Raw genomic sequence first — 17,083 nt, forward strand, 5'->3', positions numbered from 1 at the left:
AAGCCAAGCATGCCTTCTCAGTACAGAACCAGTGACTGCTGCCTTGCAAGATGCTTCTAGGGCGTCAAAGCCACACTGCAATGTATGCTTGCTGACTTGGCTTGCAGAATGCATAAGCTGTTGTAATTCTTTATTTTCTGCACAGTCCGTAAAGTTAGTTATTTTTTGCTTTATAAGTTCCATAATATGTTGTTGGTACTTCAGCATGTAAAACTGGCAATTCAAAGCCCTGATGGCGAGAGTTGTAGAAGTGTATACTTTCTTAGATCTGTCTAAGGCTCTGAAATCCCTGTCTGAAGGAGTGGGATTCTTAGCTGTAGTTGCTTTGATACCTTTGGGGCCCCTGGGAGATGACCTCTGAGTCAGCAGTAGGGTTTCTAAAAAGGAATTTGTGAGAGAGTCGGGAACTCTGTAGTAACCATCTGGTTTCCTAGGAGCAGGAGGTAAGGTATCAGTTTAACTGGATTCCATAAAGACATCATCCACAACATCCAGGACTGGGGGTATTGCTAAAGGCCTATGTTGTGGCAAGTCTAGAAATTATCCAAGTCTCTTTTTAGATTGAGGATAGTCTTGGCATTCCCAGTGGAAATGCTCCCTTAAAGTATGTAAGGTTTCACCAAAAGAGAAATCCTCTGGAGGAGAAGCAGAGGGAACAGATTCCTTTGCATCTGAATCCTCATATGCGGATAAAGGCAGGTCTTCATAATCAGATATCTCAGAGTCGTCAGACTCTTGGTCTGTTAAAGCTGCTGGGGACAGGTCTCTTTTTCAATTAGCAGGGGAAGGCTGACTTCCCCTAATCAACATAATAAGGTCTTCTGCCATTTTAAGCATTTGATGTTGTGGCAAGGAAGCAGATGCATGCTTTTGGGTCGTCGTTTTTTTAGGCGTACTGCATACTCTTGGCCTTAGAAACTCGGTCGTTTTAGACAGAACTGAAGACGCGAAAGAAGTCTGTGTCAAATATCGGTAGCGTGAAGAACTTTCACAGAAGCCAGTGCCTGCTCCGGACCCATCCAAGGTACAGACATCCACAGGTTCCATTGAAGAAGAGTCTCGTGGCATACCGGACTCCGAATGGGACTTGGCAGAAGCCTGCGAATCCACTGAAGCAGGCATCAAAGGCTGCGAAAGTGCCTCACTGAGTACCGGCGAACTGGTGACTAGCTTAGCGGAAGCATTGTCTGCACCTTTGGACCTGTGCGGTCCGTCTCTGTCTTTATCCTTACGTTTTTTCAGCTGATCGGTAGTCGGATGGCTTACCAAAGCCATTTTGGAATATGGAGATCAAGAACGAAAGTATTTGGTGACAATAAGGGCCTGATGACGAATAGTTCAGGTATTGAACAAGGCACAAAACCGACAGCAGGGGACGTTGTGGTCTGGGCCTAAACAGGTGATGCAGTATGAATGAAAATCTCGGTGTGGTATTTGCTCTCCACAGGCAAGACAATTGTTAACCTTTTCTGACATCGGTTAGAGCAAGAAAAAAGGATTCTCAACGGGGTACTTAGCTTGAGAAGACCAGAATATTTCAGTTCGATAACGAAACTCAGGTAGCTTCTGACCAGCACTTGTGCGAACTGCTTCTGCTTTGGGTCCCTTGGCAAGAAAGACTGATGTAATGGCGTCGGCTGCCTGTTTTTATACCCCTGACGACCTGACGTCAGACCTGGAGCGAAAGCAACCGATGCAGAAATACTACATTTCTGGTATTCGGGCTGGCTGAGGGCTACCTGCAGGCAGATAACCCAAGTGCGATGACTGCAACAGTGAAACAGGAAGCCATCAGCTTTTCACTGCGGTTTGTCTTCATTTGCAGCTATTATTGTGTAGAACGGTCTACTTTAGCAGATCCTGGAGTTTTTATCAGTACAAAAGATCTTTAAAATTAAAAACACAGATTTGGTGTTTTATTTTTTGCATCTGATTTAGACAAGTTTAGTTCACTTATCAATATTTGGTTCAAATTATTTTTTTGTACAGTAACTGCTTCAAAAAATGCATCATACAGGAAGTGACAAGCTGTTTACATATTTTTATTATGAAAATTCAGGCTCAACACAGCAGCTCATTGGCAAACAATTGTTTTTGTACACCATGAATAAACTGACACAAAGACAATAACACTGTAAACTATATTCACAAGTAATTAAAACCAGTGAAAATCTGGTGCTTTTACTTGTTGTCAATGCACATGCTACAGGCAGTAGTCTGCAACGGTCAATACAGAGTCCTAAATCCTCTTACAAGATCAGTAACATCTAGAAAAAATGAAAAAAAGTGTTGTTGCAGCGAAACAAGAAACTGCAATGCAAAAATAAGAATGCAGATATAGACAATAAAGAAAAGTGAAGTAAATACAAAATAAATGGTCCATATTACCTGGCAAACATCAAATGCAGAGGATATCAGCTACCAGTACAACAAGTGGGCAACATGTCCGCTTGTGGCATATTAAGATGGATTTTACGTACATAAAGCTGTCTTGTAATCCAATAAACTGATTTTTCTGAACAATGTATGACCCTTGGCATCTACATTAAAATCTAGGGAAAGCTAGTTAAGGCAGAGGTGTACTCCATTCCTAACCTAGCCATATACCTGAGATGCAACTGACCAAATACTGGTAGTATTATACAGTGTCAAGTAGGGCTCAGTATACTGATATATCCCCTATGTGCAATGCATGGGATGCAATCAACTGAAGAAACTGTGAACCACAGAATAAACAGAAAGATTTTTCCTATAAGAAGCACAGCCTTCTCTGTAGTTTCTTCCCCAAGTGGGAGACTTTATCCCCCACACCACTGCATCAAATTACAGCAACCTCTTTGGTCACTTCACAAAGAAAACAATGGAAAAAACTCCTACTTTCGGCATTTGCTAATCAATTTTCTATTTTCTTTCCCGTTAAGAACTAGTTATGCCAGAGTAAACAGGTCAGTTGTGCTTCCAGCACAGGCCTGTCAGTAACAAAATGAAATATAAAACATGAAGACTCTATAAGAACATCTGAACGAATTAAGAAAATTAAAGATAAAAAGTCCCTAGCTATTCAATTTCAACCTGGGGAAAGGTTTCCTAAAATGCCCCATATGTCGCAGGAGAATAGAAAATTTCTAAACTTCTATGAAGCAATTTAAGTGGCAAAGACTTGCTTTATTAAACCGCATCATTAACTGGAGTATACTACATGGACCATTTATTTTAACATACATTCAAAATTATATGACAAAGACAGTCTGTGAAACTGAGCACCACAAACAATTACCATGTGGCTGGTTGTTAAAATACTTTTTGATCAATAAATTTACAGCAGTCAGTAGCAGAAAAGCACCTGGACAGAGAGAAATGTGTACTGCTGAGATAAGCACCAGGCAGAAACAATTTCTTAAAAGTTAAGTACACTGTGAACACGTTTTAAATCATAAGTCTTCAAGTGCTATGTGACAATTTTAAAAACAGCCACAGGACTACAAAGTAAAGAAAGATAATGACTCGCAGAAGACACCCACTACTGTTCAAAAAGAAAGCTTTTACGTAACCAGGACAATAAACTAATGCAGCTTTAAAGGCTCTTACTGAAGTGCAATGTTTTGTAACAAATATTACAGTATTCCACACATTCGCTAAAACCCATAAATTACTTGACAATATTTTCTTTTGACCATTAAAAAGAAAACGGTGATCTTAGCACCAGCACAGCAGTAAAATGTCTTATACTGACAGCAGGAAGAAAACCAGGTATGCTGTGCAACCAACATTTCTAAATTCTTGGATAACGTTTACTAGTATTCTGATATTTTTAAACCTTAATGATTTCTCATCATACATTTAAGCGACATATCACTGATGTCACAGTGACCCTAAGCAAGATAATGCAGTTATCAGAAAAGTGACCCTCAAGAGAATAAATTTATCAGAAAAGAGTGACTGCCAGTAACACTTCTACTGAATAATGCAGAGATTGCTAACTGGTCTTAAATTTAATATGAAAAAAAGTTTTCAAATTCATTCCCACACTTGCGTCACATTGTCTGGATGAAGTAGTTCCATAAATTAATAACATTAAATAAGGGGAGAAAAAAACTAAGCAAGTCATAAAACATTTAAAAGAAAGAACGGGCCAAAGAAGTATTCTTACCAGAAATACAACGTACCGAGAGAGTTCTAGTACAACAAATAAATGAACATGTAAAAAAAGCAGCGCTCAAACAGAAGCAGCGCTCATTAGAAGACATCTATAAATCAGTATTAAAATGCATTTAAAACAGATTTGCAAGGCCCAGTCAGCAAACAAAAATGACTAGTCCAAAAAGGAAGTTACAATCAGGGTATGCAGAATCTACTGTACATGGTATATTTAGGTAAGAGAACTAGGGTGTGTGTGTGTGTGTGTGTGTGTGTGTGTGTGTGTGTGTGTGTGTGTGTGAGATGTTTATGGATTATTCTCACTATGTATTTTTTTAATTTGCAGACTTTTTAAATTTTTTTTACACAGAGACAAAGCATCAATTGCTCTGTTAAATGCTTATTAAAATGAGGTTAGTTGTAGATGTACCATTGTTTTGAGGGTAACAAAGCTGTGCAGTTAAAACAAATTGAGGTGGAGATGAGAACTATTTCTTACAAACATGAACACACCAGGCATATAACAGGAGAACACCAGCAGCAGAGACTTTACTCTTCATCATTCCATCAGCTACCTACATGTCTGCATCCTAAGAAAGCGGCGACAAGCTGAACAAAATTATACAGCCTGTATTCTCCCTCTCAAATACACAGATGCATAGACAGAATAATACAAGTCTAGAGACTACATATAAACTCTGCACTGCAAGCAAAAGTCACAGGAACTCACTTTCAGTCTTGTTATTTCTTTCAATAAATTAATAACAACCTACTTCATTATTTCAGTGTTGGTCATTTTTTATCACTTTCTTTTGAAAACAAAGTTTTGTAGTCTTTAGCCAGCCCACTTATTCTTCCTAGAGATCTGAAATTTAAGAAGAAATGGAACAAAAGCTAAAGAAAACAAAAAGACCACTCTCATTCCTCAGCTATTTGCAAGGTTCCTCCCCCATTCTCTGCTTTTCATTCTTACCAGTTCTGGGCATAAAATAGCACAACAGATGTTACTGAACACACTGAAATAAACATTAATAGTCAGTAATCAGTATATGTGTCATCTTCATAAATTCTTTGCATCAAGCCCATCTACAGAAGCCAGCTTCTTCTGCACTCAGTAACTGCTCAGCACTTCTGAAAAGTAACACTGGCCTAAATCTCCTGAACCCCCCCCCCCCCCCGACGCACACACATGCACCACATCACTGTGGTGGTGTCTGTAATCACTTATAATGGCCCAGGGGACCACAGATGGTTAACAGTGTTGAGATCATTTATGACTGCCAACATCTACTTTACATTTGCAGGTTTGGTTTGTTCTTTTTATTCCAAAGACTGTGCACTTTTACTCCCACAGAATCTACTTCCCAAGCAAAGCCTAACACAGCTATAGTTACATACTATGTTGGGGCTGGATTCAGATAAAACTAGTCTCTCAACCACAGCAGTTCCTTCTTCACAAATCCCCAAACTGTTACTTGTTAAGGTCAGGGAATGTTGATGTTGGGACCATACAGATTTTAGATACCACAGAATCTCTCTTACCTGGTGTCTGGCTAAATGAATAGTGAAACTCATAGGTACCATGAGTGCTATTACCTTGAGAAATACCTCTGCTTAAGACTTCACTAAGTGGAAAAACTCAGAAATAGATCAAAATACAGCTCTGCTTTTTCTTTTTTAAAACAAGGTGTCCAGGGAACACCCAGGAAAACAATCCTGTGAGAAAGTGTCTGACAAGAATTTTGTATTTTCCCCTGGAACCTAAGTCTGTGTAGGAGATCTCTTAACTAGTTGAGAGAGTCTTGACATTTTGAAAAAGACTTTGCAAAGATGAGCAAGTCATGTAAATAAGAAAAAACTGGGAATACCTTGTGGAGCAGTGGGCAGAACAAAGGGTAATGTAGAGGACTGATAAGGTTTTCATTAAGAAACACTGGAAATCTGGATCTATAGGAATGTGCTGATATGCATCTTTTAAATTTAATATCACCAGAAAACAGTAGTGAGGAATAAGGGATAACAAGTTGTGAGGGTATAGAATCTTGAACTTGAGCACTATAACAAACAGGTTTTGAAAGGAAAGATTCAGAATTGGCCTCCAACAATCTTCTTTCCTTTGCACTAGAAAAAATCTTGAATAAACCCCTTATTATAACTGAGGAGGCAAGACAGCTTCCATCGCTCCCTGATATAGCAGAAGCTGAATGACAGGAGGGAAAAGAGGCGTTCAGGCTGGTAGGTGAGGAGAAATCCTTCAGAAAGGAGGAAGAGACTCCCACTGCCACCTGTAACCTTGATGGATTACTTTCAGAACCCATCTGTCAAACTACATATTGCCAAACACAGACACGAAGGTTTAAATTTTAAAGAAGGATTGGATAGGGGGTCTTGTGTTTGCCGAAAAATACACTTTTACCCCAAATCTATCAGATACCCAGGAATGTAATCTGTTGAGAGGGTACCAGTTGTGATTTCTTTTTGTTTATGGTGTACCCTAGACAAGTTAGAACCCTTTTTACAAATGCCAGATGTTTTATAAGTATGTCCTGGTTTTCTGCCTGAATTAGACAATCGTCCAGGTATGGATATATCTGAATATTTCTTTCATTGCAAAATGCAATTACTGGAGCTAGGCACTTTGTGAATACACTGGGCACAGTAGACAAGCCAAAGGGCAGTGCAGAGAACTGATAATGCAAATAGCCTGCTTTGAAGCGTAGGTATCTTCTGCAAGATTCCCTGATTGGGATATGCAGGTAAGCTTCTTTTAAATCTAGAGTTGCCAACCAGGCATCTTTGCCTAGCATAGGAAGTAACTGGTGAAGAGTCAGCATCTTGAATTTTGGAATGTCCAGAAAGGTGTTTAGAATAGACAGGTCCAGAACTGGACGCCATAATTTGTCTTTTCTGAGTAGCAGGAAAAGTCTGGAATAGAAACCTTGTCGCTTTTCCTCTTCTGGTACTAGTTGAATTGCCCCCGTGTTTAGGAGGGAAAGTACTTATTTCTGAGCCTCTGCCCACTGATTTGGGGGCAGGTCTGGCCACCCGTTTGGAGTTGGCAATGTGTGGAAATGAAATCTGTATCCCTGGGACACTATATTTAAAACCCATTTGTCCTGGGTTATGAGTTGCCAGTTTTTTGCATGAAGAGCAATCTTTCCCCCCAAAGGGGCAGCTGAAAGGTAAGTGCTTGGCAATTTTAAAGGAAAGTCATTGAGACTGTTTACCATAGGGGGGTGTCTTGTTACTTCCAGATTTGGAAGTGGAAGCACCCCATTGCTTAGTTCTGAGAGTCCCTTGGGACTGAAACCTGGTGCTTTTGGTGTGTCTGGGTTTGGCTTGAGTGGATCTGGAAGGAGCTGGAAAGGACCAGTTCTTAGCAGGCCAGTGCCTACTAAATCTTGGAGGTTGCACTTGTAAGAAATCTTTCACAGTTTGCTTAGATTTAGCTTTATCTTCCATCTTTTTTAGAACTTCTTCAGCCTTATTGCCGAACAGATGGTCCTGATGTAAAGGAGCATCCAACAATTTTGCTTTAACATGATCAGGCAGAGATTGTTCCTTAAGCCAAGCATGCCCTCTAAGCACAGACCCAGTAACAGCAGCCCTGCAAGAGCCTCTAAAGAATCAAAACCACATTGCAAAGTATGTTTTCCAACTTGTTCAGCTGAATGCAATAAATCCTGTAAATCTTTATTTTCCTCACAGTCAGAAATCAACTTAATTTTCTGTTTAAGCAGTCCCATGATATGCTGTTGATATTTTAGCATATAAAATTGACAGTTTAAAGCTCTGATTGCCAAGGTTGCAGAAGTATAAACCTTTTTACCCCATCTATCCAGTGCCCTGGAGTCTCTATCAGAAGGGATAGGATTTTTAGCAGTAGAAGCCTTAATGCCCTTGGGCCCCTGAGAAATGGTTTCTGGGTCCGCAACATGATTTTTGAAAAGGAACTTGTGGGACTCAGGAACCCTGCACTATCTATCAGGTTTACTAGGAGCCGGAGGCAGGGAATCAGGGGCCATACTGGATTCCGAAAACACATCATCAACAATGTCTAGTACAGGAGGTATAGCCAAAGGCCTATGCTGAGGAAGAAGAAGGAAATCCCTAAGCCTCTGTTTGGATTCAGAAAATTCCTGACTTTCCCAGTGGAAATGCTCCCTTAAGGTATGTAAACTTTCCCCAAAAGAAAAGTCCTCGAGGGGGGGGGGGAGCACAGGGAATGGAATCCTCTGCATCAGAATCCTCATAAGTAGGTATGGACAAATCCAGGTCATTAGAAGAGTGAGAAGAAACAGAGTCCTTTTCAGAAGATTCATGGTTAAGCTCAGGCCTAGGCCTCTTGGGGGGGGGGGGTTGACTACCCCTGATTAGAGTAATTAGATCTTCAGCCATTTTGATCATTTGTTTTTAGGTATAGGGGCCTGAACATGTGGCCTGGGCGTTGGTTTTTTAGACATAGATCGAGATTTAGGCCTTAGTATTGAAGTTGGAGTCGGTTTAATATGCAAGTCTGTAGGCCTGAATACACCCTCAGAGGCCGGTGCCTGCACAGCGGCTCCAGACCCATCCAAGGTATAGACATCCGTGGGTTCCATAGGTGAAGCATCTTGCGGCATACCAGACTCCGGATGGGTCTCAGTAGAGGCCTGCGAATCAGAAGTAGCGGGTATCAGGGGCTGTGAAAGCGCCTCACTGAGTACCGGCGAACTGGTGACTGGCTTAGGAGATGCGTCGTCGGCAGTTTTGGACCTCAACGACCTCTGTCTTTTTCTTTGCGTTTTTTTGGAATTCCGGTAGTCGGATGGCTAACCAACGTCATTTCTGGATAATTAAACCGAGAACCGAAATATTTAGAAGCAAAAATGTACCGACGATGGATAGTGCGCTGATTAAATAAAGCACAAAACCGACAGCAAGGTACGTCGTGGCCAGGGCCTAGGCAAGGAATACAGTACAAATGAAAATCTTTATGAGGTATTTGCTTCCCACAAGTAATGCAATTATTAACTTTTACTGACATCGGTAAGGAGCAAGAAAAAGTTTCCATAACGGGGTACTTAGCTTTAAGTTGAAGACTTTGGTTCTGAAACTTGTACAGGAAAATTTCAGGAATCGGCACTTGCGAACTGCTTTGAGCACCGCACGGCAAGAAAGACTGAAGTAATGACGTTGGCTGCATGTTTTATATCCCTAACGACCTGTCATCATGGAAGAAGGGACAGCAACCGACGCAGGACCCAAAACTTTGCTAATCAGGCCGACTGAGGGCAACCTGCTAGCAGATTACCCAAATGTAATGACTGCAACAGTGAAACACGAAGAACATCAGCAGAACTGGAAGGGTCAAGAGCCTGAACTAAACCCTAAGTGAAGCCTTATAAATTAGTCCTGTTCAAAGTGACTGAAACAGGAGATAAAATGTATCCAAGTTTCTTTTATAAATTTCTGAAGAAGCAGACTCACTTTTACCATTGGGGGGGGGACCTACGGATAGACACAGCATTCTGGCTAGACAGTGTGAAATTCTCTGCCCCTTCTCCCAAGACCGACACGAGTGGCTCTCTCTCCTGCCAAGGACACTCCTGCACCCACAGAAGACATGTTGAACTCCCGGTCCACAGTGGCTGAAGGGATTACACCAGAAGGAGCCAGGGACAAAGATAACCATCTGAGGAAACAGAAATGGTCACAGCAGTCGCCTATTTATGGCTAAAGCACTTCAACAGCCTGTTGTGACAAAGGCTATTTATTCATTTCTTTCTTTTTCTTTCTTTCTTTTTTTTTTTTTGTGGTTGGAAGGCAAAGGAACCAAGGACCAAACAGGTTCCACCAAAGTTAAGCTAACAAAAAGATGCCAGATTCCTGGAGAATCCTGGCAGCAGTGGTCGGTAAAACAGGTTAGTAGTCAAAAAGTAACCTTTTCTAAGTAAAAACACAGTAAAAGGCCCTTAAAACACTTACCTCAGCTCCAAAAATAAAATAATAAAATTTTCAAAACTAATTTAAAACTACTACTTCTGATTTAACAACTTTTTATGATAAAAGTAAAAAAAGTAATGCTCCATTTTAAAAGTAATTAAAAGTCACGTGACAGTCATTAAAAACAAATTTTCCTAGCTTTAAAATCAAGTTTTACAGAAAATTACAATTTCTGTCAAAAAAAAAGTAAATTGAAGTTTTCCTCTCAAACAGAACTTAAAATGCCCAGCACTGGCAGAGTGCTAGATGACTGTTAATCCTTGAAAGCTGTAAGACGAACACTGTTTGGCAGTGGGAAAGCTCTGAAGGGCTTGCTATCCAAACCTAACTTTCTAGTCAGCTTAAGTTAACAAGTGGTTTGAGCATGAGGAAGGTATCCTGAAGCTTAGTAAGTTGGATGACTTAGATCCTTAGCAGGATACAAATAACTCGTATAGCTAAGACTACCACAGCTGTGATCCATATGATAAACATCAAGAAATGATAGCGGTGTTACTGAATGGGAAGAACCCCAATCACTCAACTTGTTTTAAGGGCACTACATTATGCACCATCTAGGAAACCAGGTTAACTGATAATGATTAACATACTGCAGATTAATGGGTACGCTGCAGCCCATTATACAATAAAATTAAAGTGGGGAACGAGAAGTTTACTACTTAATATGTTTGTTCTCAACTAGTCTTGAGATAAATGATTTATCAGTCAAGGGAAATATTTCAAAAATATCACTGACATGACAGACAACTGATTCTTACCTAAAGGAGATGGGGTTGATTTTAGCCTTCTTGCTTTGAGTGGAGTTAAACTTGATAGATTTGAAGGTTATTTTCCTTTTTCCAATGTCATATCCCTAATACTCCAATGCCTATGGAATAAACTTACTCTCCCAATTAAATTCAGATCATCAATCCATACTTTCAAGAATGAGCTAGATAACTACACGGGCATCTGTAAGTTCCAAAAAGGGACCTGGGTAATACGTTCCTTGATGGTCAATATGTCTTGAGCTTGTTCACCAAACACATAAATCTATGACCCACAGGAAAATGGTCACAAAAAATAGCCAAAATATTTTCAAACCAGAGACAGGAGGTGCAGAAATGGAGGATAAGACTAAAAACAAATGCACGAACTCAACTGTAGGATGCATCAGTCTGCTGGTAATTAACACAATGCTAAAGAAAACTCAGCAGAACCCACTAATATTACTTATTAATGAGTCTTGTGTGGGAGGTTTTGTAGCATCTGGATCTAGGCAAAAGGCATTTTAACCAAAGACTAACCTAAAATCAGACACAGCAAACCTCGCACCAACCAAATGTACAAGCTCAACTGTAGCATGCATCAGTCTGCTGGTAATTAACACAATGCTAAAGAAAACTCAGCAGAACCCACTAATATTACTTATTAATGAGTCTTGTGTGGGAGGTTTTGTAGCATCTGGATCTAGGCAAAAGGCATTTTAACCAAAGACTAACCTAAAATCAGACACAGCAAACCTCGCACCAAACCAAATGTACAAGCTCAACTGTAGCATGCATCAGTCTGTTGGTAATTAACACAATGCTAAAGAAAACTCAGCAGAACCCACTAATATTACTTATTAATGAGTCTTGTGTGGGAGGTTTTGTAGCATCTGGATCTAGTAAAAAGCCATTTTAACAAAAGACTAATCTAAAATAAAGACAGAGCAAACCTCGCACCAAACCAAATGTACAAGCTCAACTGTAGCATGCATCAGTCTGCTGGTAATTAACACATTGCTAAAGAAAACTCAGCAGAACCCACTAATATTACTTATTAATGAGTCTTGTGTGGGAGGTTTTGTAGCATCTGGATCTAGGCAAAAGGCATTTTATCCAAAGACTAATATAAAATCAAGACAGAGCAAACCTCGCACCAAACCAAATGTACAAGCTCAACTGTAGCATGCATCAGTCTGTTGGTAATTAACACAATGCTAAAGAAAACTCAGCAGAACCCACTAATATTACTTATTAATGAGTCTTGTGTGGGAGGTTTTGTAGCATCTGGATCTAGGCAAAAGGCATTTTAACCAAAGACTAACCTAAAATCAGACACAGCAAACCTCGCACCAAACCAAATGTACAAGCTCAACTGTAGCATGCATCAGTCTGCTGGTAATTAACACAATGCTAAAGAAAACTCAGCAGAACCCACTAATATTACTTATTAATGAGTCTTGTGTGGGAGGTTTTGTAGTATCTGGATCTAGGCAAAAGGCATTTTAACCAAAGACTAACCTAAAATCAGACACAGCAAACCTCACACCAAGTATAACCTGTAAACCAATAAAGATTCCATTAAGAAATAATCTTTTTTAAAAAATGTGAATTTAGTAGATTAAAAGCAACACAATTTTGTCTTGTTAGAGGAAGGTCTTGTTTTCCAAACTTGGTTAAACAACTTGAGCACCCGCTGGAAATGACATGGGGAAGAGAGCAGTAACCCTACTTTACCAGCTTCCTTTCTTGGGCAAAGGATGACATGTCAGGGGTACATGTGGCTGAAGTGGACCCTTGGTGGGGATTGAAGACCCCATGGGAAGACGGGCTAAAAGGGAGGCAGGGCAGTCTTGATGAGTTTTGTCACTTGTGGAAGCAGGTGACAAGCCCTCATTAACAATCATTGCCCACAAAACCCTGGGCATGTTACGCGGCACGTGCAGTGGGTGTTCGATCAGTGAAAAATACAAAAACATAACTACCTCTGATGATTGTCTAAATGATGTCCCTCTCAGTCAGTTCTCATCCCATTGTATGAAAAATGAATGGGCCAGTTGACAGAACTTGTGGTTGTGTAATCAACAAAGGTAAATTTTCAACAAGAAATTGTCTTACTGATTATGTCACAAGACTAGGAAGAAGACAAGACCGATGAAAGATGATGCAAAACTTGGGGTTGCACTTAAGAGTATGCTTTAGTATTGACAGACTGTAGACTCCTGGCTAGAAACGGGTGACATTTACTACGACTTCAGCAAAGAAAAGTTTTCTACAATGGCATATGTGGCCAGACTATTACTGACCAGAGTCTCAGCTTCGTGGAAATCAAGTAAACACCACTGTACAAAGCACAGAACAAAATTTCAGGGGAAGAAAGCAGATTTAACCATAACATTTGTGAAGCATATACTTTTAACAGAGTTTACCTACAAATAAAGACCAATGCATACAGAAAGCAAGACTTATATTCTCACTGTATAAGCAGGAAAGTAAGCAAGATGCTTGAGGCAGAGAGTTACTTCTGTAACACAGTATATACCAGACGCTGTAAGAATGAGACATTATACGTTCAAGGTAACTTACTCAAGCCACAGTCAGAATAAACTTCCAGAGGAACATGGCTCATAAAATTAAAAAGTTGCACATTTTTGAGTTTGTCAATAAATGTCTCATTTTCTTATAAAGCTAAGCAACAGATCAAGCAGAAATTTTTTTATGACTTTCAACACGGTTGATGGTTCCATACCGCAAAGAAGAATGAAGAACTTAAAATTATGAGACGGAAGAAAATGATGCTCTATAAAGGAGATGTGTGGAGGACACAAATAATTAAGACGGTTACAGCGACCAAAGCCAGCATCTTTTTTTTTCGTTTGAGGGAGATGCTATGCAATGTGACGGTGTGTATGAGATTTATAAGAGGGATACAGTATTCTTGAGGAAAAATAAAACAGCAGTATTTTATTGGGAAAATGTGATAGAGAGCACAAACAGATGAACCCACCATGTGTATTAAAAAGCAGGACTGCATTTAAAACTATATATGACTGTGTTCAAGAACAGTTAACCAAGATTTGCTGGGAACGCAGTAACACTGAAATATCATGTTTAACTATACCAACATACCATCTCGTGGCAGAATGACTCAGTACCTTTCTGACACTACCCCTCTATACTATTATCTAGACTTGACAAGGAAATGTTCAAATCTGAAGAGCGAGCAGATGGTTATCAAGTGTTGCATTTTAAATACACCTACTACTTATCCTGATGTTCATAACCACTAACACGTATCCATATTATACTACTAAAATTGGCCTAAAAAGTCAAAATAATTTAGAAACTGGTAGTGTATGTGCAATATACCCTGAGAAGAAACACAAACTGGAACCAGCGGCCTTTTTGACATTCACTACGATTCAACAGCTTCAAGTTTAGCTATATATGGAGGCGTTGATGTCCAGTTAAACATTTAAAGTAATATCAGGATAATGGGCCTGCGATCTGGCTCTAATTATCATTAGTTTCTAAATATAGCTTATTTCTGTTTCCATGTGTTTTCAAAGTATGAGGTAGTATGCACAGCATCCCCACAGAGGTGTTACACCTCCCCAAAATTGGTGTGTCCGGTCTCTCTGGCATGTTCTCTTGCCTCACTCTGTCCAACTAACCCTTTCTGACATACCATACAGCGCAGAGAAAAGCGGTTCACATCTGTAAACTGACGCTTTCTCTTTGCTTCATCTGCCAACTCCAAAGCCTTAGCGAGAACAATATCATCAGAAGTTGAAAAAATAGTTTGGGGAGGGGCATCAGAATTTAAAAATTTCTGCTGAAGTGGGTCATAATGGATACCATCATAAATTAGCATAACACGCTTTGTGTAACCAACATCTTCACCAAAACGATCAATTCGGACAGTCTGGGTATCCACCACACATATTTCACAACTGTAGAATTTTGAAAGAATGGCTATTTCAATGGCTCCTCCCCACGTGTCATCCCTCCTGATCCAGTCACAGTAATTGCTATTGCTTCTCCCAAGCATAGCCTCAGAGTAGGAATCTGGATCACTTGCTACAATCTGAGCTATAAGGCTACGCATCTCAGCCACCCGAGATGGGTCATACACCCCACCTTCTACCACATAGTAAATACTGGTAAAGAGACAGGAGTTGTCTGCAGGTACAACACGTCTTGTTAAAACTGGAATACTTTCTTCATCTGGGTCAGTGATTCGTCGTTTTGAAATGGCAGACTTTGGCTTATTTTTGTCCTCCTCTACTATCAGTGTATCTCCTGTTAAGAAAAACAAAAATAGTTCAAAAAGACCTTTCTACTCAAACGCAGCATTAACTGCATGGAAAGGATTCAATTTATTTTTCAAACTGTCAATAATCATATGGAACAAACTTACTCCAGTGTTTGTTAAATCAATGAAAGTTATTAACAATATTAGTCATGCATTTATGAGTCATATAATAATGACGTGCATGCGTTTTTAGTGTTACTTAAATATACAAATCAAGTTACAAGAAGATAGGTGTATTCTACTTACCAGTACGTACATCTTTGAGGGACTGACTTTCACAGCAGGATAACAATCTACTCACTGATAGTCATTCACTCCCCTTTTTTTTTGTTCAGATGAAAGTACAACTGGAAAGGATAATGACCAAGTATTGCACAGATAGAACATGCCCAAATAAAACAGTAATGCACTGTACTATATTCCATTATTTTAATACAAACCCAAATGAAATTTAAACGTAAAGGGCAAGAAGAGTAAGAAAATAAAATAAGCTGGCAATGTGATGAATATCACTTATCAATTTAGGCCACCTCCCGTGATGATCTAGGGTTAACGAAAAACCTTGTTCAGTTGTACTGCCTTATAGTATAACAAGCTTTCACTTTCTTAAGCAGTACTATGTCAATAATCCAGGGTTGTGGACAGCTAATACAGGATCTCCTAATACACGACCCCCTCAAATCAGCATCTAGGAAGCTGTACTTAATGAATGTGTTGATGGTGATCCAGGTCACAATAAATCAATAGATCTTCATTGTCGACATTCTCAAAGTATGAGTAAGAAGTGGCGATCCAGGTCACAATAATCAATAGGTCTTCATTGTCGACATTCTCAAAGTATGAGTAAGAAGTGGTGATCCAGGTCACAATAATCAATAGGTCTTCATTGTCGACATTCTCAAAAGTATGAGTAAGGAGCCATAGAACAGTATCACCTGACTGCAATACACTGGGCAAGCTGCCAGAGCTTATTTGGTCACAGGTATGTCTTATTTGCTTTGTGGAAAAAGGCTAACAATACTTCCATTCACTTATGGTTCTGCTCACACAGTATCTTAGCCAGCTATGTACATTCAAGGTGTAAAAAAAAAAAGTACTTTCCCATGTTTTCCCAAGAAAACTGGCAGGTGTATAAGTTGACTCAGTGGGCAGAGGTGGCCACTTCTAGCATGAACAGTGAAGTCAAATTCTCACAGCCTCTTTTAGCATACTGAACTTTAAGTACCAGAGCTCAGAAAGTCTTAGTGAAGAGATCACCTCAACTAAGAGTGTGCTCCAAAAAGCAATCTTTAATTAATCAGAAGCTGCTGGTTAAAAAGCTGGCAAAGACAAGTTATGGTAAGTTTAAACCATATACAGGATAATGAATGGTGAGTGGATCTGAAACACCTTCAGGAAATTTATGCAATATGGACATTTTAAATTTGGGAATTATTTTGGTCTGCATTGTAGATGTGTGTGACTCTCTACTGGAAAGTGTAATGGCTTAACATATGAATCACTTTGGTTGGAAATAGTATTTTGGGAACACAGCGTATATCTTCTAATCAATAAGGTTAATAGTCTTGAAGCCTAGGTGAAATCCTGACCCTTGGTGAGAACAGTATTTTCTGTACTCGGAGATACACAGGGGCAATTTATCAAACTATAAAAAAACTGTGATCAACAAACACTGTACAAATGAAAATTAAACACATTCTGGTTTAAAAGGGGAGCTCAGAAAACCATAGTATAAAAAAGTTTTCCAGGCTTGAGAACTAGGGTGAGTATGCAAGCACTGTTCTCTGTTGCACCAGAGGTGCTCATTAAAGTCAGGTTCTATGCTGAAAAACTAATGCATCCATTCTGCCTTTCATTGGTCTGTATCAATGACCTCAACATCAAGCATGACACTGTACTG

At 39.6% G+C, this 17,083-nt stretch overlaps 1 protein-coding gene across 2 annotated transcripts in view; it reads right to left on the bottom strand.

Moving 5' to 3' along the window:
* Positions 1 to 9,404: 9,404 nt before the first annotated feature.
* Positions 9,405 to 17,083, bottom strand: part of YOD1 (YOD1 deubiquitinase) — a 45,971-nt gene continuing 38,292 nt past the window's right edge. For both annotated transcript variants that reach the window (XM_044076457.1, XM_044076458.1), the window contains exon 3: positions 9,405 to 15,170. In XM_044076457.1, coding sequence (XP_043932392.1) covers positions 14,473 to 15,170 — 698 coding nt within the window. In that variant the 3' untranslated portion in view covers positions 9,405 to 14,472. The remainder of the gene's footprint in view (positions 15,171 to 17,083) is intronic.

This window comes from Protopterus annectens, chromosome 7.part0 (assembly GCF_019279795.1).
Source record: "Protopterus annectens isolate FY-2018-M chromosome 7.part0, PAN1.0, whole genome shotgun sequence".
NCBI classification, from domain to species: Eukaryota; Metazoa; Chordata; order Ceratodontiformes; family Protopteridae; genus Protopterus; species Protopterus annectens.